The sequence below is a fragment of the Procambarus clarkii genome, chromosome 66 (genome assembly GCF_040958095.1).
Source record: "Procambarus clarkii isolate CNS0578487 chromosome 66, FALCON_Pclarkii_2.0, whole genome shotgun sequence".
NCBI classification, from domain to species: Eukaryota; Metazoa; Arthropoda; class Malacostraca; order Decapoda; family Cambaridae; genus Procambarus; species Procambarus clarkii.
The window spans coordinates 29,311,033-29,336,324 of NC_091215.1; the positions used below are offsets into that span (position 1 = coordinate 29,311,033).

General features: G+C 41.9%; 1 protein-coding gene across 7 annotated transcripts in view; it reads left to right on the forward strand.

Moving 5' to 3' along the window:
* Positions 1-25,023, forward strand: part of LOC123769184 (E3 ubiquitin-protein ligase ZNRF1) — a 114,209-nt gene extending 89,186 nt beyond the window's left edge. For 4 of the 7 annotated variants that reach the window (XM_045760198.2, XM_069310013.1, XM_045760199.2 and 1 more), the window contains 3 exons: positions 16,844-16,939; positions 18,081-18,208; positions 21,346-25,023. In XM_045760198.2, coding sequence (XP_045616154.1) covers positions 16,844-16,939; positions 18,081-18,208; positions 21,346-21,381 — 260 coding nt within the window. In that variant the 3' untranslated portion in view covers positions 21,382-25,023. Of the gene's footprint in view, positions 1-12,710; positions 13,625-16,843; positions 16,940-18,080; positions 18,209-21,345 lie in introns of those variants that run through there. The other 3 variants (XM_045760196.2, XM_069310014.1, XM_045760197.2) reach the window with 3 other exon arrangements.
* Positions 25,024-25,292: the final 269 nt, after the last annotated feature.

Sequence of the window (25,292 nt, forward strand, 5' to 3'; positions counted from 1 at the left end):
TACCGTTAAAAACTGCGACCTATTTGGTGAGTGTTGGGTTGTGAAGTGTTCCCGTGTTCATCTAGCTTGTGTTGGTTGGTCTTCACGTCTCTCGAGGTTCCTAAATGCTTCTCTTCCCCGGCATGTGAAGGGGTTGTGGTTCATCAACGTTTGCTTAGTTAGTGACACTAATTACAACTCGTGAAGACGGACGGTGCTTCAACTGTTTATTGAATCACAATAAAAATAACTATATGACTGGGTCATTTAATAAAATATATAACTAAACACTATGAGATGTTTTCCCGATAACAAACACAGATAACTTGGTTATCTGTGTTTTGGTTATCACATCCTCACGATGACCAGTGACTACGGTCATCGTAGTCAAGAAACGATGACCGTTTCATTTACAAAACGTAAACAAATGGAACTGGAAACATAAACAAGTGATCCCTGGACTAAAAAAAATAAGAAACATTGAAAACTCCGGAAGGAAAAAGTATATAAAAAAAAGCCTAAAAGAAGAAAATACTAATTAACAACCCTGACAAGAACAAAGAACATTAACCCATTCAGTTAGGGTTAATGTTCTGCGATTGCGAAGGTTGCTAGGCCTAACTAAAGCAACATCCCGCCAAACACACACTGAAACTACGACGTTGGTACAACGTTCGAACAAGTTTTAACACCTAACAAGTTATAACAACCAATATATCATGTTGTAACAACGTTCTAATACGTTGTAAACACGTTAAGCCAAGATGTAACAACTTTATTACAAGTTGTAACAAGCGGAAAATGGAGACAGTTTCGGTTCGTGTTTCCAAGGATTTACACCCTCTCGGCATCAGAAGCCACTGGTCCTACAAGATACAGATTGATGAACCCTGAAACACGGACCACTAATGGTCCTTCATGTGACAATAAACTAAATCTTCTCCTGGAATCATATAACATAAAAAACTCATAAATTGGGGCCCTTGAGAAACCAGACTTGAACTACTGAATAGAATGCCCTGCAAATGTGTGTAGTTCTAACAGAAAGCAACTATAATGATTGTCCTGGAAGCAACAAACCATAACCCTGGAAGCAACAGACTAGTAATGTCTTTAGAAGTAATAGATCTGTAGTACCTCTGGAAGCAACAGATCCATAGTGCCTCTGGAAGCAATAGACCCATAGTGCCTCTGGAAGCAACAGATCCATAGTGCCTCTGGAAGCAATAGACCCATAGTGCCTCTGGAAGCAACAGATCCATAGTGCCTCTGGAAGCAACAGATCCATAGTGCCTCTGGAAGCAACAGATCCATAGTGCCTCTGGAAGCAACAGATCCATAGTGCCTCTGGAAGCAATAGATCCATAGTGCCTCTGGAAGCAACAGACCCAAGTACCTCTGGAAGCAACAGATCCATAGTGCCTCTGGAAGCAATAGACCCATAGTGCCTCTGGAAGCAACAGATCCATAGTACCTCTGGAAGCAACAGATCCATAGTGCCTCTGGAAGCAATAGACCCATAGTGCCTCTGGAAGCAACAGATCCATAGTGCCTCTGGAAGCAACAGATCCATAGTGCCTCTGGAAGCAACAGATCCATAGTGCCTCTGGAAGCAATAGACCCATAGTGCCTCTGGAAGCAACAGATCCATAGTGCCTCTGGAAGCAACAGATCCATAGTGCCTCTGGAAGCAATAGACCCATAGTGCCTCTGGAAGCAACAGATCCATAGTGCCTCTGGAAGCAACAGATCCATAGTGCCTCTGGAAGCAACAGATCCATAGTGCCTCTGGAAGCAACAGATCCATAGTGCCTCTGGAAGCAACAGATCCATAGTGCCTCTGGAAGCAACAGATCCATAGTGCCTCTGGAAGCAACAGACCCATAGTGTCTCTGGAAGCAACAGACCCATAGTGCCTCTGGAAGCAACAGACCCAAGTACCTCTGGAAGCAACAGACCCAAGTACCTCTGGAAGCAACAGACCCATAGTGCCTCTGGAAGCAACAGACCCATAGTGTCTCTGGAAGCAACAGACCCAAGTACCTCTGGAAGCAACAGACCCATAGTGCCTCTGGAAGCAACAGACCCATAGTGTCTCTGGAAGCAACAGACCCAAGTACCTCTGGAAGCAACAGACCCAAGTATCTCTGGAAGCAACAGACCCAAGTACCACTGGAAGCAACAGACCCAAGTACCTCTGGAAGCAACAGACCCATAGTGCTTCTGGAAGCAACAGACCCATAGTGCCTCTGGAAGCAACAGACCCATAGTGTCTCTGGAAGCAACAGACCCAAGTACCTCTGGAAGCAACAGACCCAAATATCTCTGGAAGCAACGGATCACAAGCGTCGCTGGAAACACCATTTGCTTCACTTTAGCTGGAAACACCACCGAAAGACACGAGAGCAAGGAGACAACACAAGCCAAATTAGCAAAATAATAATACTGGTTTATGTTATCAAGCCGACTGTGAACCACCAGCTGTTACGAGGGTGACGGTTGCTTAGGCACTGCTGCCCACCGAAGTGATCCCTACCACCAGTCCCTGGCTACGTCCCCCCCCCCACCCCCATCCTCTTCTGCCTCTCTCCATCCCCCCCTCCCCCCCACCCACCACCTATCCCTCGTTACTCGCTCGCTCTCCAAGAGTGGCTCGCTCGAGGGAGGGACGCGTTCTGGAAGTTTCGCCGCTATCAAAGTAGGCTATTTCCAATCCGGTTTTGTTTAAAGTGTTGGGGCTTTAGGATGGAGAATATCGCATCGGGAATTATTATAATATGTTTTGGTCTGTTTAGGTCTCAATATTGATGTGACTTAAAGTACGCGCGTCCATTGTTTTCGGTTTGCAGGTAAAGATATGACTGTCGTAGCTCAGTCGATTAAGGCGACGCTCCCGGACGCAGGTTCGAATCCTCGTCACGGCCCTTGTGGATTTGTTCATTTGATGCATCGCGTTAGTGTGATCTCTGTGTGTGATATGACTGTTATGTGTCTGGGTGTAGATATAACTTTATGTCTGTGGGTGTAGTGTGACTTCTTTTTTGTGTATGGGTGAATTTCTGTTTGGGTGTAGGTATGGCTGTTCTCCGTTTATGTGTACGGGTGTATGTTGATGTATGTGCGTGTGTACGTTGATGTGTGTGCGTGTGTACGTTGATGTGTGTGTGTGTGTACGTTGATGTGTGTGTGTGTGTATTTCTTGTATACATGATCATATACCTATACTAATTGTAATCGATGCGTGATACAGGTATACGGGTCTGAACATTGGATACATGTGTCCGTAGGTTCTCATTTAATAGTTACGTATTCTTCCTCTGATGCCGTGTCGATCCTGTCGACTAATTACTATGTGTATTATGTATCCTGGTTGTATGTGTCACGATGTTGGTCAGGAGCCAGTGTGTGTGTGTGTGTGTGTGTATTCATTTGTGCGTGTACTCACCTATTTGTGCTTGCGGGGGTTGAGCTTTGGCTCTTTGGTCCCGCCTCTCAACTGTCAATCAACTGGTGAACAGATTCCTGATCCTACTAGGCTCTATCACATGTGTGTATGCATGCGTGTGTGTGTGTGTGTGTGTGTGTGTGTGTGTGTGTGTGTGTGTGTGCGTGTGCGTGTGCGTGTGCGTGTGTGTGTGTGTGTGTGTGTGTGTGTGTGTGTGTGTGTGTGTGTGTGTGTGTGTGTTCGTATGTGCTTGTGTGTGCGTGTGTTTGATGTTCAACACACAAAATAAGGGGCATAACTAGCCAACCTCTCGTGGTGTTGAGCAGAGAAACATATAAACACCTCCACAGTATACCAAATCACTCGGCCTGTGACACATACGTCAGACTGCGCGCAGCTGTCTCCTAACAGCCTGGTTAACCAGGAGGAAACTGAGCCGCTGAGACGTTGATCCCCGGAACGGTAGAGGAGGGATGAACGCGTGCAGAAGAGGGTGTTAGAGTAGCGCCGAGGACCCAGCTCAAGGAGGCTGCCTGGTCTTGACTACTGGTTGACTTGATGAAGGGAGCCGCCACCGCGCTAACAAGGCTCTTAACCTGTGTTTGGGGACGCCTCTCTTCTCCAGCCGTGTCTTGGCATGACGGGCTGGCCACACGGCTGGTTGACAGGTGGTATCAGCCGTCTTGGTGGCTGGGTTGACAGGTTGCATCTTGGGGGGTGAGGCTGGGTGCCGTGTTGCTTCCTGGCGCCACACGGCTGGTTGACAGGTGGTATCAGCCGTCTTGGTGGCTGGGTTGACAGGTGGCATCTTGGTTGGTGAGGGTCTGGTGCCCTGTTGCTTCCTGGCGCCACACGGCTGGTTGACAGGTGGTATCAGCCGTCTTGGTGGCTGGGTTGACAGGTTGCATCTTGGGTGGTGAGGCTAGGTGCCGTGTTGCTTCCTAGCGACCACCATCGGGACTTACAACAGCCGCTAAACATAGTACATCGTTTAATTCAATCTTTAACTGCTGATAATCTCTCTCAATTTATTAATCCAATTAGCAAAGGTTGATCTTTGGCTTGAATCACTAACAAAGACACTGGAGGGCTATAAAAAAATAGCCAAAAAAGGCTCATAGAACCCCTTAGAACTAATTAATGTTGTCTCCAAACATCAGGGATGAATCCTAAAGAGAATCCCAGCTTAACGAAATATTTTATGAAACAAGATGAAACGAATCGAGCATGAGAGGCAGAGATGAGGAGGTTCCATCTTCCTTTACTATTAGAAAGCTTTCGACACTGACTTACAAGATGTTCGTATATAAATTAGAGAAACGGGCTGGGTTGCGCAAGTGCGGTGTTGGTTGGATGAGGGAGTACCTTTCAGGAAGGAAACAGAATGCCACAGAATGAAGAGAGTAATGAGTGAGAGACCACAAGAATATGCCACATCCCACCACATCACTGACCACACCACATACTGCACCACCAACCACCACCCACACCACCACCACCCACCACACCACACGTGCGATGGGTGTGTATTAGTAGCTCTCACGATGGACGTGCAAGCTAGTATTGTAATCCAGTCTCTTAGTTTATTAATGCTACGTTTTTGGGGTTAACACCGGTCAATACTGCCTAGAGGTGAAGCTGGTGGTAGTGGTGGTAGTGGGGGTGGTGGTACTGGGGGTGGTGGTAGTGTTGGAATTACTAATATTGGTAACGTAGGGTTGGTGGTAGCGGTGGTGTTCACCTTGTAATTGTTGTTGACGATTTTGGTTGTCGGGTTGTAGTGAGGGAGTTGTGGTAGTGATGGTGGGACTCCCTGTACTTGGGTGTGTGGGTGGTGATGGTGTAGTGGCGGGTGTAGAGGCGGGTGGTGAAATTCGGGTGTTGTGCGTGCATGGTGTGTGACGGATAGTGCCGCTGAACGCCTGCCGCCTGCAATCAATAGTTGCAAGCTTTTCCTGCTGTCCCCACCACCACCACCACCACCACCACCCACTGTCTCCACCACCACCACCACCACCCACTCTCTCTACCAGCACCACCACCACCCACTGTCCCCACCAGCACCACCACCACCCACTGTCTCCACCACCACCACCACCACCATCCACTACCAGCACCACCCACTACCCCAGGGAGTAGGCTCGTACATGTTAATTTCTGCAGATGACACAGTGCTAATGAGGCATTTTATACCCGGTGAAAACTGCATGGAAACCCCCACACTCTCCAGGGTGGGCAGACACATGGATACAAGAGTTAAACCCCTAACAAATGTAAGGCAACGAAGATAGGAATACCAGAAAGGAGACCAGAAGTAATCTACGCCATTAGCGGGGAAGGAAGTACAAGAATCAAAAACAGAAAATGATTTTGGAGTGGAAGGAAGGAAGGAATTATCAAGGGAAAGCGCCAAGCCATTATGGCTATATAGCACTTGGAAGGAGTCAGGATAAGGATCTGGGATGGGACGGGGGGGAAGGAATGGTGTCCAACCACCATTCCTTGGAGTGGAGATAATTCAAAACAAATGACGCAGGAGGCACATATAAAGAAACATTATAACTACATATAAGAGACAAAATATTTACACTTTCCAGACTATATATTCAGCCTATATGGGAGGCTGAATCAATAGATTCTACGTAGGCCCTATAGAGCCCAGACCTCGCCTAGCAGCGAGCCAACATTCAATATCTTGAGGTTATCTTGAGATGATTTCGGGGCTTTAGTGTCCCCGCGGCCCGGTCCTCGACCAGGCCTCCACCCCCAGGAAGCAGCCCGTGACAGCTGACTAACACCCAGGTACCTATTTTACTGCTAGGTAACAGGGACATTCAGGGTGAAAGAAACTTTGCCCATTTGTTTCTGCCTCGTGCGGGAATCGAACCCGCGCCACAGAATCACGAGTCCTGCGCGCTATCCACCAGGCTACGAGGCCCCAGTTATATATGAAGAGGTTTGTAACTGAGGAGACTTGCCAAGGATTACAGGTTAAGACAAGCAAATCTCACAGCTCTAGGAGGGGGGAAAAGGAACTGAGGGGATATGATCACGTTGTACAAGATGCTGAGGGAAATATGCAAGATGGAGTAGCAAAACTCTTTTACAGTGAGAGAAAGTAAGAGGATTATGGCGAAAGCTGGAACCGTAAGTGTTTTTGAGAAATGTAAGGAAATGATCATTCCCTGTACGGGTGGTCAATAAGTGGGATGTATTGAGAAGAAGTCGATGCCATCATCTTACACACGTTTAAGATGAGAGCCGGAAAAGAACTCGAACGCCAAGAAAAGTTGCAATGAAACGCAACAGGCAGACAAGCTAGACAGGGTTATCTTGAGGTTTTCTTGAGATGATTTCGGGGCTTTTAGTGTCCCCGCGGCCCGGTCCTCGACCAGGCCTCCACCCCCAGGAAGCAGCCCGCGACAGCTGACTAACACCCAGGTACCTATTTTTACTGCTAGGTAACAGGGGGCATAGGGTGAAAGAAACTCTGCCCATTGTTTCTCGCCGGAGCCTGGGATCGAACCCGGGACCACAGGATCACAAGTCCAGCGTGCTGTCCGCTCGGCCGACCGGCTCCCCGGGGCGTGGAGGTAGAGGCGGGTAGACGGGGCAGGTAGAACTGAACCTCCCTACTCGTAGTCATGAAAGGAAAGATACCTGGTTGATACCTGGTATAGCTACCAGATATCCTACCATCGCCTCCCTACCTACCATCACCTCCCACTGCTAACCACTCCCTACCACCCACCGTTATCACCACTATCTCACTCACTTATGCAGATTCAACGACCATTAATCCCCCCCCCCCCAACACTCCCTCCACCGTCTCGGGGAGCATTACCCTCGCGGGACAACGTCCTGTTCGGTGTGTAGAGCGATGGTTTCCCCTCTTTCATGGTGGGCGTTCGATCCCTGAGGGTCCAAGTGGCTGAACACCATCAGCCAATAGAATACTGAGCAGTTAGTGTTGTTGTTAAGCGGTTAGTGTGTGAAGAAGAAGCAGTTAGTGTTCTCTCTTGTAGAGGGCGCTGGAATGTCTCACCCGTCCTGGAGTGTCTCACCCGTCCTGGAGTGTCTCACCCGTCCTGGAGTGTCTCACCCGTCCTGGAGTGTCTCACCCGTCCTGGAGTGTGTCACCCGTCTTGGAGTGTCTCACCCGTCCTGGAGTGTGTCACCCGTCCTAGTGAGAGGTCGAGCCAACAAAGATTAACCTCAATGTTCGCTGATGTGTTATTGTGCCAGAGGAATCATTTATTAATCGATACGCCTCCAGTTCTCCCCCCTCACCCCCCACCCTCCTTTCCCACCTGGGAGCCGGTCGGCCGAGCGGACAGCACGCTGGACTTGTGATCCTGTGGTCTCGGGTTCGATCCCAGGCGCCGGCGAGAAACAATGGGCAGAGTTTCTTTCACCCTATGCCCCCTGTTACCTAGCAGTAAAATAGGTACTTGGGTGTTAGTCAGCTGTCACGGGCTGCTTCCTGGGGGTGTAGGCCTGGTCGAGGACCGGGCCGCGGGGACACTGAAGCCCCGAAATCATCTCAGGATAACATCAAGATAACCTACATCCAAAAGACTATCCCTCCATGGTGCCTCTTCCATTACTATTTCGTCTCCAAACCTCCTGTTCCACTCTTACTGTTCCACTTTATCCCTCTACTCTTCCTGTTTCACAGTTCCCCCTTCGTATCTGTAATAGACTCTGGGCAGTTACCTCAATGACGGACACTCTACGGTGAACTATGTACTTCACCATCCCGAGGTTTTAGACAAAAATCATTCTTTCATCGTCAGTCGTCTTCCACACCATCAAGGCAGACCGCAGACCTCTTTCTCACACATACACAGTCAGGCACTATAGTGCCTCTCAGCCCTCACCGTGGGTATGTTGGCACCCGTAATCCCAATCACTGGTTTGGTATTGGGCTTTAGGCCTATCAGCCTCTCAAGAATTATTAATGCCTTTTAACCTCTGCGGGTTTATTAAGGCCTATCAGTCTCTGGAGAGTTATTATGACCTATCAACTTCTGGAGGGTTATTAAGACCTATCAACCTCTGGAAGCTTATTAAGACCTATCAACCTCTGGGTGGTTATTAAGACCTATCAACCTCTGGAAGCTTATTAAGACCTATCAACCTCTGGGTGGTTATTAAGACCTATCAACCTCTGGGTGGTTATTAAGACCTATCAACCTCTGGAAGCTTATTAAGACCTATCAACCTCTGGGTGGTTATTAAGACCTATCAACCTCTGGGTGGTTATTAAGACCTATCAATCTCTGGAGGATTATTAAGGCCTATCACACTCTTAGGGACTAGTAAGGCCTGTCAACCTCGAGAGGGTTATTAAGGCCAACCACAATAGTATACTGATCAACCAGCAACTATACTATAGTCCTAAACATAGCTCGGTGTATTCATCCTCCAATACCAGGAAGTGGTCGAAGCCCATAATGCACACATCACACACACCAATGATAATGCAATTATATGTACTGTATAATAAATAATATAGCAATTGTTGTATAAGACAATTCAATAGATTGATACAGTACAATAGGTAAATAGAAATCAATAGATTCAGTTAAATAGGTAATAATATATCTGGGATTCAGACCACACATGGCTGCAAACTCCCGCACTTTGTGTGTGTGTGTGTGTGTGTGTGTGTGTGTGTGTGTGTGTGTGTGTGTGTGTGTGTGTGTGTGTGTGTGTGAGCCAGACATACACTTACTGTTGCCTCGGAGTATGTATCATAACACTTTTCTCAGATGAGACGCCACACACCTAGGCAACCACGAGGCTCCGTTCCATCGATCACTACTGTTTGCGGTCGATGCAAGCAATTAAATGTCATGGCCATCATTTTATTGATCATTGGCTACCAAATTATATACGAATATCAGGAAATGTCGTCTCGAATAAAACAACATATCAGATAAAACGACGTGTCGGATAAAACGTTGTCGACATCTGCAGCATAGTATAACCCATCAACCAGCTACGAGTCGGTTCAAACAGGTTACAATTGAGGAAGTTTCGTGCGCACCAGTCAGGCTTAGCCAACCACAGAGACAGGAAGTACGCTTACAAATAACTGAAGAATGGAAATGTCACTGTTGTGGTGTGCACCCTGTGGAATGCTTAAAACTCCCCACCAGAGTTGAACCAGTACCTGTGTTAAGCTCCCCACCAGAGTTGAACCAGTACCTGTGTTAAGCTCCCCACCAGAGTTGAACCAGTACCTGTGTTAAGCTCCCCACCAGAGTTGAACCAGTACCTGTGTTAAGCTCCCCACCAGAGTTGAACCAGTACCTGTGTTAAGCTCCCCACCAGAGTTGAACCAGTACCTGTGTTAAGCTCCCCACCAGAGACGAAACAGCCCATATATATAATATATATATAAAATATAAAGAGCGAGCGAGCGTGTGTAGTAGTGAGGCTTGGGTTGTGTAGGACAATACTTGAAGTCCTCAAGAAAAAACTGGATTGTTTTCTGGAAGAAGTGCCTGACTAACTGGGCTGTAGTGGATATGTGGACCAGCTGACCACTTCAAGCAACAGCCTGTTGACCGCTCCGAGCAACAGCTTGTTGGACCAAGCTCTCACAAGTCAAGTCTGGCCCCAGACCGGGCTTGGGGAGCAGAAGAACTCTCAGAACCCCATACAGATCCAATTCAGGCATGGGAGAGTCCGTGTGGAATGGTTATGTGGGGGCGTGGGTTGGTTGGAGGCATAGGAGAATAAGTGTGTGGGTTGTGTGTAGACGTGGAAATGCGGGGGGGGGGGTGATTATCATCTTGAGGGCGAATGAGCACTTGGCTCCAGGGAGACGGACCTTGAAACTGAAGTGAGGAAAGTGAACTTTTTGTGTAAATAACTCTTGCCTCCCTCTCGTGCAGTGTTTATTTACTTCAATTCTTCTCTCCTCTCACATCCCCTCATTCCCCCCCCCCCTTCCCGGTCAACCTTTCCTCGGCTCCCTTTCATCCCCCTTCTCCCATTTTCCTTCAATAATACTTTCTCCCTCACCACTTTCCCACAACCCACCTTCCTTCTCACCTCCCTCTCTCCTCACCTTCCCCACTCCCCCCCTCCTCTCTCCTTCCTCCCCTCTTTCCCCACCCCTTCCCCCCACCCCCATCTCCCCCTCCTCTCCTCCTCCCCTCCCACTTTCCTCCTCCCCCTCCCCCCATCCTACCCCCTCCCCACCTCCCCTTCTTCCAACACCCCCTTTCCCCACCTCCCCCTCTCCCCCACACCCTCTCTCCCCCACACCCCACCTCCCCCTCTCCCCCACACCCTCTCTCCCCCACACCCTCTCTCCCCCACACCCCACCTCCCCTCTCCCCCACACCCCACCTCCCCTCTCCCCACACTACAAAAGTCATGGCGTGGCTCGTGTGGGCGCTCCTCCTGGTTTTGTTAATTCGTTTTCCTTTGTTGAAATTCAAGACAACATGTCGGAGTCTTTTTTTTTTTTCTTCATATTTGTCTGTTGCTATATCTTTTGTGGCCTGCCACTGCAGCTACACCATCAACAAGAAGTGTGGGGGAAGAAGATGGAGGAAAGGAGAAGGGAGAGAGTATGTACAGGTATCTACATAATAACGTAAAGGCTTGGAAGGAAAGAATACAGGACTTGGAAAGGGGACAAATATTTGGGAGTGGGTATGATTTGAGCTCTACCGCCAGAGGAACATATAAACAGGGGTAGCATCTGCAGGATGTGGGGGACCTAGCAAATATACCTTACCTTACCTTGATCATACCTTGATGGGGGTTCTGGGAGTTGTTCTACTCCCTAAGCCCGGCCCAGGGCCAGGCTGGACTTGAGAGCTTGGTCCAACAGGCTGTTTGTTGCTTGGAGAGGTCCACGGGCTAACGTATTCACTACAGCCCGTTTGGTTGTTGGCTGTAGTGACTACACAAGTTAGCACGGAAATACAAAAAACTAAATATAAACTTTTTAAAACAATGTAGTGTGTGTGTGTGAGGCTAATATTAGAGTTGGGATGGACATTTGTAGCAAAACTTGTATATACCTGATTTAAGAGAACTAAGCTACAAGGAGAGGTTAATGGAACACCATCTGTTACCAATTTCGATGTAGGCTTTTGCAACCCCTGTCTACAGTGATCACCCACTGTTTTTCTTATACGGATTTTAGTGTGTTTAGCTTACTCTTCTTCTTCTTCTGCCTCAAATGACTTCAGTTAACTTGGCGTCTCATTTTCTTTCATCAGTTGATGCTGCTTAGCTGTTTCAAGCTGCACGCCTGCTGGCATCACCTTTCTCGTCAACATTCGTTAACTGTTCATCAAGCGCACCACTGTTTCTACATCTAGATCATTTTACACCCATTTCACCCCAGTTTATGTTTGCATTGTGCATTTCATACTTCTTCACCCACATAATTCTGTTGCATTCACTAAATTCCATCTGTATCATGTTACATTTGATGTGTGTTTGAGAACAGCTGCATTTTCACCAACCTTGGCTTGAGGTTGGTTTCCTGGACCTACTTTTCATGCTTCTTTTCCATATCTTATAGGTTGAGCCTCTGGATTTTCTTTCCTCCGGGTTCCTGGACTTCCCTGGTTAACCCTGTCTATTTTCTGTTGAAGTTGCAGGCTTTGAAGCAGATGTAGTCTTCCTCCCTGGTTCTCCTGCTGCTACTGCTGCTAGAAATGTCATGGGACATTGGGGTTTCCAGAGAAGGGCCCATGGTTACCCTTTGACCCCTCTTTGGTTTTTAGTTCCCTGGAGGATTCTTGCTTTGTATGGACACTGCTTCCGCTCCCATCCGGGTCTGTTTTCTGGTCCTAGTTCATGGTATGGTTTTTGTTGCTTCCTGTGCAGGTGCCTAATGTTTCATCATTCTTCGAATGTGGCTGAAGCAGGACTTGTATCAAAATCTGTTGCAAAACCAGGACCGTGTTTCACAGGTCCTCTTCCGCTTTCTGGCTGTGGTGTGAGGTCCGGGTTTCATACTGCCTAGAAGACACCCATTATGTTTCTTTGTGGAGGTGGTGGCTTTAGAGTGCACTTCAGGTGCTTGATTGGGGAAGGCTACCCAGTTATAATGAATCATAGTACTTACACTACAATCATACTAGGTGTTAGCTATGTTCTTTGATTTTGAGAGTTTTTGTCATCAGTATTGTAATTAATAAAGGTTTTTTTTTTTACATTTAACTTTTCACATTTTTGAAATTGTAGTGTGTACACATTTGAAATTGAGAACATGTTGCAGATGTTTGTGTATAGCTAAATTATTCTACAGATCTGAAGTGCCTTTCCTCAAAAATACTTTTAAGAAGTTTCTAAAGTATGTAACTAAAATATTTTATAAACAAAACATTTAACTTCTGTGGAAAATGAGAGAAAATATATATACAGTACTGTTCTTTATCCCGAACAATCTTTTGGTGTAATATTTCTGGAGTTGTGACCAAATAGATTAATGTACCTCTCAGAAAATCCACAGTTTTGTTCTAATTCTAAAGAAGGTAAAATTTCTTTTTGTGGCCGAGTCATTGATATATGGGCACAATTTGTTGGCCTCTGCAAATATTACGAACTGCAGATCAACCATTTGGTGGGCTAGAGGTGCCCACAACCATATACAATCTGACGTAACAACACCAACACCACGTCCATCAACTCACAATGTTTCAAGCACAACGAGTGGGTGGGATCCCACGTCTGGAGGAGAGGTGGAGGATACGACGGTGATGGCGTCATGTTGGCGGGGGATGGGTGTCTTGCTGGGGACCTGTGTACCTTCCCGCCCCACGGATCCACACCCCGCCCACACTCCCACACCCCGTGTAGCTGACCCTCCACCCACACCTCCGTCCAGTGGAACCTCTCATCGCATCATCAGTGGTTCACCTGGTCGCAGTCGTCATCACCATCATCAGCAACATCAGCAGCAGCATCAGTCTTCGGAGAGTGCCGGTGCACGTTACCTGCTGGTGCGACCTGCCACAGCCACGCCCCCTTCCCCTCGCCGCCACCACCATTCTCGAACTCACACAACTGGTGTCAGCAGCCATTCAGCTAGTGGACGTGGCGAAGCGCGGGCTGGGCGGGCAGCAGATGTGGAGGGTACACCACCCCTACTCTTGCTCTCACAGGCCCTCCACCTGCCCCCCCCTCCACCACATCTCGCCTCTCTCATCTACACTTACGGTACACCTCACAAATACACTAGCTTATTCTGGAGATCAACATGGACAAAACACCTCTCACCCCACATCCTGCATCTTGGAAGCCTTATGAACCAAAGAACTAAATTCCCATTTAGGTTTGGAAAGAATATTAAAATAACATAATTTTTTCATAAGAATCTCAGTTCCACAGTGGTTATTCAGACACACAAACTATACATTTCATTCATATTCATAGACAACATCCTCTAAATATTTAGTTATTGAATCATTAAGAACACCAGGTCTCGCGCTTTTGGTCTTTAGATTTTTTTACACTCGGTAATGCTCTTGTTTCATGCTTAAGTTAGAGATGAAGGCTCTGTTAATGTTGGCTGGAAGGATTAAGTGACCACAAATTTTGAATGTTGAGTGCTTTTCTCCCATGAAAGCAGTATGAAAACTAAGGCAGGTTTATTAAGTTATCAATTAATTTTTTACTTAGATTCTTATTGTTTTTAATAATGCATTGATTTGAGAAATGAAGCTTTGAGGTGAAGACTGAGGCTTCTCAGAGAAGTCATTTTCCTTACAGGAATCTAGAACTAATTGTCTTGAATATCGTTAAAAAAATATCAGCAAAGTGATTCACCTTTCTCCTTTAGCCAAATATTTCTCTTATGCATGTCTCAACTATTGCAGTCATTGGTTGGTTCCTTTGAGAGTTTATAAATTGTGTAGTCTTTGGAGTTTTATTGGACAGTTTTATTATACAGTACTAGTGTGCCTAAAATAATTCAATTATATATTGTCTTGATACTTAGTATTTGTTCATTTTGTTCAAAGTTGTATCATGTTCATACCATATGTTCTCTTGACATAAGTTTCAATCATTGCTTTGGTTAAATTTGTTGTAAAATTATGGCAATTTTGTTTTGTGTTTATTTTAAGGAAATTAGAGTTGAACACTTTAGGACAAAAAGAGCATTGCTGTGATGAATGTTTCAATATTATTGTACTCTATTGTCATTATTTAGAACAGTACAGTATTTCTCCTTTATTTATAGTCTTATACTTGCTTTCCACCAAAACTCTGAAGCTTACATAATGGGTAACTTGTTATCAGCAACACAGCAAACCCTTCATTAAACATGCTCACCAAACATTTGATACTGTCTATACATAATGTCCTGCAATAGCCTTCCCTTACAATTATGCATGATGTGTGTACCACCACCGTTATATAGTGCAAGTTTGATACTGAAATTCATGCCTAATTAGACCTAATTTAAGTACTGAGCACTAGAATAAATGCTCTCCAGCCAACCTGTCCTCTTAAAAAGAACGTCGCTTTTGGCCGATTGCCCGTATGGCCGAATTTGGACGTAATTTGAAAATAAAAAAAATATGAAAATAAATTTGGGATTTTTTTTTCAACAACAGTAAGTTAAGGGTCCTCTGATAGGTTAGGTGGGCAGGAAATTCTCATAAAGTTTCAAAACGTTATGAAAAACGTTAATTTAAAGTGTCCTCTTATAACCTCTGCGCGTAGGCCGGCCGACTCAAATAGAAAACGGAACAGAACATCACTTTTGTGAGTCGATTTCATTTCAAATTACGTCCAAATTTAGCCATATCGCGCATATGAGCCAAAAGTGACGTTATTTTTAAGATGACGGGTTGCTCCAGCACGAGCAACACGAGGCATTTAGAATTTTACAGTACAGTAATATAAATTAGGCATATTTTAATCTTATACACATTTATCATCCTGTTTTCATGTAAATACTGTATAATAATGATCTAAGATTGGCAATTTGTATTGTCAATATTGTGATACGTTTTGATCATTATAGTCGAGCACTGCTCAATCTGTGTTCTACGTAATCTTGCATTGTTTTATATCGGAATCACCATTCAAGGGCCTCAGCATTGTCACATACGCAGTTGTCTGTATCCCATGTATTGGGCAACATAGTATCAGGCTTGCATTAGGGCTTGGCATGGCTTTTTTCTCTTCTGCAGCTGCAAGGAATATTTAAAATCACTGATTACTAGATGCCTACCATAACTGCTGTACTGGATCTTTAAATACAGTACTGTAATTAGACCATATTAGTAAACATATTATGAAAAAATATTGTGTGTATATGCTTCTTCCCTATTGCCTAATTTTCCAGAATTATTGAGCAACTTTTAACTGTAAATGCTTAGGCACATTTTTATATTAATTCACATTAAAAATAATTATCGTATGTTCAAATGACCACTTTAGAATTAATATTTTAATGAAAACAGTGTAGCATAAAACACATTATTTTGTATATAAATAGAACAAATATGAACATTTAAATACCTGTATATCTGTATTCCTGTACAGTATTTATAATACATTTATATCATGTTCAGAGAAACATTTCAATGTTTGTGTTACAGTACTGTATATAAGTGTGGCAATGTTTGTGTTAACAGTAATATATATAAGTGTGGCAATGTTTGTGTTACAATACTATATACTGTATAAGTGTGGCAATGTTTGTGTTACAGTATTGTATATAAGTGTGGCAATGTTTGTGTTAACAGTAATATATATAAGTGTGGCAATGTTTGTGTTACAATACTATATATAAGGTGGCAATGTTTGTGTTACACTATCGTATATAAGTATGGCAATGTTTGTGTTAACAGTACTATATACAAGTGTGGCAATGTTTGTGATACTGTACACTACTGTATATAAGTATAGCAATGTTTGTGATTCTGTACTGTATATAAGTGTGGCAATGTTTGTGATTCTGTACTGTATATAAGTGTGGCAATGTTTGTGATTCTGTACTGTATATAAGTGTGGCAATGTTTGTGATACACTACTGTATATAAGTGTGGCAATGTTTGTGTTAACAGTACTATATACAAGTGTGGCAATGTTTGTGTTAACAGTACTATATACAAGTGTGGCAATGTTTGTGATACACTACTGTATGTAAGTGTGGCAATGTTTGTGATACACTACTGTATGTAAGTGTGGCAATGTTTGTGTTACAATACTAGATATATGTATGGCAATGTTTGTGATACATTACTGTATATAAGTGTGGCAATGTCTGTGTTACAATACTCTATCACAAAACTGCAGAAGCCCTGGAAGAAGGCCTTCTTCCATGTTCTCTTGTTCTTATGTTCATGAACCATCTATATTTTAATTCATATATTTGAAATTATATTAGCTAAATGTTAATGTGTTTTATTTTTTGGGTTGCAGGTTTTAAGTGCCCCATCTGCTCCAAACTTGTGCTGCCTGATGACCTGGAGTGCCATTTAGTTATCTGCCTCACGAAACCACGCATCAGTTACAATGGTGAGTGCCACTGGTGAATATACAATTACAATGGTACCTTTGTTTTCAAATTTAATCCGTTCCCAGAGATGGTTCGAAAATTGAAACGAATTTTCCCAGAAGAAATAATGTAATTTGAATTAATCCATTACACACCCCCAAAAATATTAAATAATAAAAATATTAAAATATTATAATTTTTCTCCTTTTAAGTGGATTCTTATATATAACTAAACCACATGGTTTTTACGTGATCTGTTTTTTTGTGATCATTCAGCATACAGGTGTTTGTAGATACAGTACCTAATAACAAATAAATGCTCAAGTATAAAAAATAACTATGTTTGGGAAAATGTTCCACTCACAGACATGCTCAAGCAGGGAGGTACTTACATATCAGTTGCTACAGGAAAGTCACATTTAGCTCTTTATGCTCCGCCTACTGGCCTTATCATATCTGTTGGCAAGTATTCAGTTATGATGTCAGTATGCAGGAAAATACCAGTTACTGTATATATCTGTCAATCTGCATTGAAATACTGTAGTTTTTCTACTGGAAAACTTGTATTTGCCAGGAAATATCTACATTTCTTATACTTGATGGAAAGGGGGTCGTCTGGCCTCTTTGCATGATTACATTACAGCATTGGCCAATAGCCACTGGTGAAGTAGAGCAGATGACATAGATGTAGCTGGGTCTGGATAGTAGTTGGCTGGGTTACCAATTAGAGACAGCCTCAAACTTGGCTAGACAGAAGTTTGGTTGACTTCCTCACCGTTTTATTGAGCAACACTCTTGTCATGGGCTTCATCCAACAGTGGAATAATATGTTGACCAGACCACACACTAGAAGTTGAAGGGACGACGACGTTTCGACGTTCTCAATCGACTTGAGAATGGTCCAGGACGGACCGAAACGTCGTCGTCCCTTCAACTTCTAGTGTGTGGTCTGGTCAACATACTTCAGCCACGTTATTGTGACTCATCGCCTGCAGTGGAATAATATGGCTGCAAAATTATTACACAAGTTTATAATTTAGGCATTAGAGTATATCTGCAGTATTATACTGGATTAAAGGATGTTCTAAAGATGTAATTTATCAAATGGATATTGTCAAGGTTTTGTCAAATGAGAATATATTGATGAATATCTCTTTACAGAGGATGTGTTAACGGAGGACAAGGGAGAGTGTGTCATCTGCCTGGAGGATCTCTGCCAGGGAGATACCATTGCTCGACTACCTTGTCTTTGTATCTACCACAAAACATGTATTGATGAGTGGTTCCAGGTAAGTTAAAAAAAAGCAGACTGTGTTAATTGGTTGGTTGGCAGTGTCAAGCTGGTGCTGATATAATTATACAACTTAATTCACTTTAAACTTTATTGGGATCTAACACTACTCTTAGTACTGAGTTGGTACTGCAAATCACTAGATAGACACAAACCAGCCCAATACAATAGTTGGTCTGCCAAGTGCACCAGAAGGCTTCTTCTGGATTCTAATCACGTGTATGATTATATACAATAGGCATTGCCAACTGGTCTTGTCTTTGATATTTCTGCACTAATAATATGATCTATCTTAAACAGGAAGAATTTAATAGATTTCAAAGGTATGGTTAGTAATGAAATATAAATGGAGGTTCCAGAAACTGATTTGACATCAGAAATTTGTCAACAAGTTATCAGGGAGAATCACTAAGCAACGATTTGGTCCATCCTAGACTTTTATGACACCAGTTCAGTAGAGACTGAAACTTTATCACTTTCCTTTCTTCTCATATGTGTGGCTTGTGTGTGTGTCTAATTTTCAGCATATTATTGTGACATTCTCTGCAACTGTCAGTTATTCTCTCCACATTACTTGCTCTTTTGGGAGCCAACGGGGAATTACCTGAAGCAATACTGTACCTCGTAGATAGCAAGGGTTCACACTTGTTTCCTAATAGTGTTGAGGTGACCTGGTGTACAGTGGCTCGTAAAGTCTCATTGGAGTCGCTTATTATATTGCCTGGGAACCACAAGCTCCCAGTTAATTGATATACAGTACTGTACTGTATTTATGAAACTCCAGCTATCACATACATGTTGTTGTTGTAGTAGTAGTAAAAGTAGTAGTAGTAAAAGTAGTAGCAGTAGTAAAAGTAGTAGTAGTAGTAAAAGTAGTAGCAGTAGTAAAAGTAGTAGTAGTAGTAAAAGTAGTAGCAGTAGTAAAAGTAGTACTGTAGTAGTAAAAGTAGTACTGTAGTAGTAAAAGTAGTAGTAGAAGTAGTAGTAAAAGTAGAAGTAGTAGTAAAAGTACAGTAGTAGTAAAAGTAGTAGTAATAGTAAAAGTAGTTGTAAAAGTAGTAGTAATAGTAAAAGTAGTTGTAAAAGTAGTAGCCGTAGTAAAAGTAGTAGTAGTTGTTGTTGTTGTTGTTGTTGTTCAATTATAGCTCTCCAACTAAACACTAATACAGTCAATAAATTTAAGATATAGTAAGCTACAAATGTGTGCAATTTATGTTCGCTTGTGGTATAGCTGAACTACATGTGCATACACTTGACAAACAGTATATTGAACTGGAGCAACGAACACCTTAGATACACGCAATTAACTCGCAAGAATGCGATGAATCTGTGAGAAAATATTGAGGCCGCACGATGGGATCAAATCAGCGTCCCTGAGCTCCACAGGTAGTACATGTGCTTAAGGAGTTGAGGGATGTTCGTTTGATCCCATCGTTCAGCCTCGATATTTTCTCATCGTGAATGTACAGTATTCCTCAAGCTAAATATGTATGCCACTAGTTAGATATTGGAAGCAGCAATCTAGAATGTCCTGGCTACAGCTTCTTGAACACCAAGGGAGCCAGTCGGCCGAGTGGACAGCACGCTGGACTTGTGATCCTGTGGTCCTGGGTTCGATCCTAGGCGCTGGTGAGAAACAATGGGCAGAGTTTCTTTCATCCTATGCCCCTGTTACCTAGCAGTAAAATAGGTACAGTACCTGGGTGTTAGGCAGCTGTCACGGGCTGCTTCCTGGGGTTGGAGGCCTGGTTGAGGACCGGGCCGCAGGGACACTAAAAGCCCCGAAATCATCTCAAGATAACCTCAAGATAACACCTAATAAGGAGTGGATGTTTCTAGTTCAATTAAGTTCATCAACCATTCAATCACTGGGGCTTTTTGGAAACTTGTGTTCATTCTCGAAAAAGAGAATGAACATTACTCTGAAATGTCGTCTCTTTCACTTCACATGTGTGGGTTTGGTTATTTGTTTCAGCCACATTATTATGACTTATTCTTTGCTTATTGATTGTATTTAATCAAACATAATAATTTTCAGGCTTCTACCCAGAGATTAATGCCGTTTTTAAATCGGCATACTACTATATATATATATACAGTAATTAGCAATAAGTCAAGAGCGTTAAAATGTGTGAAGTAGTTCTTGAAATTGGATTCTGTTAAAAATAACATTGCAGAGAGCACTATGTGAGCTCAGAGAAGACTAATTAGCATGTTTATGAATTTATTTTAACCAAAAATTTTGGAAGTGTACAAGGGTGAGTTCATGGATTTTATGAGTGTGTGTAATATTCATGAACCAAGACTTTGTTTTGATGCCCGATGATCAAGTACAGTGTCACTCTTGACCTCCTAACTCTTCACACGTTTTGATTTGATTAACTTTATGGTCTATGTTCCTTCATCTCAGATAATGACGAGGATGCTATAGTTAATATTTTAAGATGTCACATTCCTTGAAGCAGTGCTGTAAGTGTCATTTAACTCAATTCATTCCTGAAGTGAAGGGATTCGACAACATTACATACACTGTGACTTTTAAGTCATATACACATATATATTAGTAGCCTCGTGGTATTTTGCTTAACGGGACATTAATTAATGCTTAATAGACTTTGTGTATGATGATTATGTTGGCAAATATAATAGTTACTGATTGGTTAGTTTATTTGATTTATTCATATACAAATAGTTACAATGGAGTTATTAAAGTACGTATGTTGGTGGTTGAATAGTACATTCTTATAAAGTCACTAACACGCATAGCAGATCAGCATGAATGATATCCTGTGCAATATGACAAACTGTTATCAATTAGCTGTTGCAGGATTATTTATTAAATAGATGAAGGGCTTGTCTTTTGTACCTTCACTTCCCTTTTAGGAATTAAATTCTATTTTTCTAATGCTTCAGTCTCTGCTTTAAAGTAGCGTTGCATTATTTGCTCAAGTATTAGAGGTAAATTAGAGAATTTTGGAATTATTTATATATGCTTGAGCTAGATTTCCCATATCCTGTACAGTATAATTTTAATTAAGTAGTGTTTATTGTATAGCTACAGACACTATATTTTGAGGACTAATTGATTTATTGCTCCTCTGGTTCAAAAGGCTATATTTTTCTATTGTGTTGCAGGTGAATCGCTCGTGCCCTGAGCATCCATATGATTGAGGCTATGCACATTTGTAAAAAAAAAAAAATAAAAAAAAAAGAAAAAAAGAAAAAAAGGAAAAAAAAAAGAAAATAAGAAAAAGAAAATGCCTATGTGCCATTACTGTTCATTGTGCCAGTTGGGAAGTGTCGTGTGTGTGTGGACGCTGACCCCGCACTCTGGGGAGGGGACGACGACCTGTCTCTTATTCACTCTCTCTGTTGTTGCACGGAAGGACTGTGTGCATCTTGACCTCAGTTATGATGGTGGAAGAACTGGTGATATTTTACTGTGCTTGCTTCACTTATGATTGAAGTGAGAAGTATATTTTAATTTTGAGGATGTCTGATGCATTTTTATGAAGTATACTGATTGTTGAGTATCAAACATTTGTTTGATGAAGAAGGAACTTGAGAGTGTGTATAGAACGTTTAGCTTATTAAGACAAACAAAGTGATTCAACTCTTAATTTCTGATATATTTAACTATCAACGAGGTGATGGTTTGTGATTGTGTTTTGTAAGTGTCCTGAGAAGTGAAAAAAATATCAGAATATTTCCAGATGAAATACTGTCAGATATGCCAGTACAGTATTTGATTTATTATTTTATTTCAAACAAACTACATGAAAAATTTCAGATAATATTGTGTTCATTGAATCATTGAACTCTGATTAATCTCTGTATGAAATGTTCCTTCTTAGGTTTTGATCAAGAGGAAATACTTACGTCCAGGCTTTTGTCATGCAGTAACAACTACGTCACTAAATACTTTTTGTCTTATTAGTTGGCAAGCTGATTAGCTTGACAAGTTAACCTGTAGTATTTACAGATAATATAAAGTACAACACATTAGCTTGTCAAAAGATATCAGTGTATTTTTTTTTATTTGGTTGATAACCAAACTTTGTTTCATCCTTGTGTAAAACATGTCGAGGTTATATATCAGAAGGTGACTTTGAGGTGTATAGTTTTATCTTTAAAGTAATTGTATAGAGTTTGCAGTGCTCAGGTAGTAGAATAGTAATACTGCCAGAAAAGCATGAGCCTAATTAAGTTTTAAGTTTACAGTCAAGAAAATGCTCATGGCTACAAAAGATGTGATACAAAGGACCAAATTTACTATCACCTACAAAACTATTGTCTACAGTGATTTATGAGTAAATCTAAATAAACTCAAGCTCCCAGGAAAACTCAAGTATTTATTATAAGGATGATGAAAACATTTAGTTGTGGAAATCGCTTGTTAACTATTGTGAACCCGGTTGATGTCAGCGCTCTTTATCATACTAACAATTCAACTTTTGAAGCTGCTTGCTAAACTTACAAAGAATAGACCACTAAAACAATGCAGCTGCAGACTATTCCTATGCTTCATAATATTCTGGGGTTTCTCTGATCTCATACACCAAATTTTGTATTTACAATTTACTGACATCGTAGAGGTATTATAGGTACCACCCCATTGTCAAGGTTTTGGGAATATGAACGATTCTGCATATAAAATTCTCAATAGGCCATTTGCTCATGATGCTGCACTTTAACCATATAATATAGTTCCTTTCTGTGTATAAACCAATGCTGGTCATGTTCATTCTCACTGAAAAATGGTCATTATCACATAATTAATTTTGTAAGGAAATAATTGCCTGAAATGCTCACATGATGTGAACAATAAGATTATATATACATATATACATACACACATACATACATGCATACACAGTACAGTATATAATAAATTTAATAATTAGGTCCTAATGTACATTTAATCTTAATCATTTTCATCATTCAGGAATATTATGATACATACAGTGGATACTGCAATTTTATTATTCTTCATGTGTTCTAGGACTTGGGACTAGGAATTCCTTTTGACTAGCAAGTTGGGTTAATGTCTTAGTTCAGCGATGAGGGATTTCTTTTATTTTCTTACATGATCTCATTTAGATAAACCCAAATTCTTAAGCTCTTTTCTTTTTATGTATGTGGAGATGAGCATCATCCTTGCAGAATAAAGCAAATTCTTGTGTATGTTGAAATTGCAGTCTTGCTCAGATGAGGTTAGGTTAGTTTTGGTAGTGAATGACTGATTTGCAACTCATTACTGAAGACCAACAGTGAGCATATGGTCATGCAGAAAGTTGACATACTGTGTAGAGTACAGCCTAAGCTAAGCTATACAGCTACTGAACATGGTCAGCATGGTCCGGAATTCATTGCTAATCTAACACTGGATCACGTGGAGAGATGAGCTGGGCTGAGAACCGCTCCCATTTTCCCCTTGTGTTTATGGAGTGGATGTGATGGGGTGCGGTATATCAACTGTGGTGTTATATGGCATAAAGAAATTAAAACATTGGTAGTGGTGTAACACTGTACAGCATAATGCTGATATTTCACAATTTCTCACTATCTTATGGGCAAAGCTTGTTTAAAATAGAATAGGTATTTTGTAATCAAAAATAGAAATAAAGGTATGTGTTTGTGCGTGGGTGTGTGTGTGTGCATGCATGTGTGTGTGTATATAGGGCACACACATGCACATATGCCCACATACATGTGCACACATACACACACACATGCATAAATACATGAGACATTTGGTTTTAATAAATGATGTGTATTGTCTGGGATGGGTAGATGGTAGCGCAGATTTTGTATGACGATTCTAACAAGAATTAGCATGGGTTCCCATGTTCATGATTAGAATGATGACCCCCTAACACTTTTCTTCTATCATAGTCTTACATAGTAACGATATTGTAACTCAAGTGAGTTGGTTTGACTGCGGTGATTCCACGCCTGAAGGGTTGTACTGTATATAATGGTTGTCTCCCTCTCCTCTGCATCTTCCTTTCCCACCCGACCGACCCAGTCACACGTTCTTCATGCTGCCTCACATTTTCAATATGTTCTCAACTTTTTGCTGCCTTCATCACATCTCTTGGTATTTGACATTTGTTTTAACATTTTTCAATATGGAACTTGCTATAAAACATATTTATTTTTAAAGTTATTGACATGTGAATGACATGTGAAGTAGTAGATTTTGCATTGGTTGGCACTGTGATGGTCTAATTCCCTTTAACTTCAGGACACACCTTTTCTAGCTTCATCAGAATGGTACGGTAGTGGTCTGTTAAACCTTCCTCCTTCCCCTTTCCCCTGCAACTCTTTATCTTTGCTTTTGACTAACTGTTAACAACAGCGATGTTGCATTGGTTACCACATCCCCATGGGGTGATGAATGTTGTCTCTGCAGTGAAATGTACGCAGAGTCAAATACTTACGAAGTGTGCTGGCAGAACTACCATACCACATCTGTCTCTCTTACTATGTGGTTTTCATACTTTGCATGGATCCACTTTCACATGTGTATCATTGTATAGGTCCAGAGTATTTTATTACCCTACTCAGATGTATATTACACTAAAGGTGCAATGATTTGATATATGTTGTAGTTTTGTATATACAGTATATTCTATAAATGATATAAAAGAAAATTGGCTTTCATCGTGACATCTGATATTAGAAATATGGAAATCATTAGTGAGGAATTTTTTAAAAAACAAAATGTGTTTTATTCTTTTAGTTGAAGGAAAATTTTGTACACTGCTATGTTGCCCAAATTATGTACAATAATAAAGGCTGATGAATGTGTCGTGTTGTATCACACCTCAGATACAAGGAGAGCAATATTTACAGAAAATGTCTTCAGTAGATGCACTGCGCTTCTCCTGAAACAGATTCATACTGAACCCTACCTTTGCATTTGAAATTCTGCTGCATTTGGGTTTTGCTAGATTTTGCACATTTTCAAGAAAAATTATTGCTCTTTTCCAAGAAACAGCAAAAATGCATTTCTGAATAAACTGATACACAAATGATATACTGTATAATAATAGTTTTAATATAAACAAAAATATGAA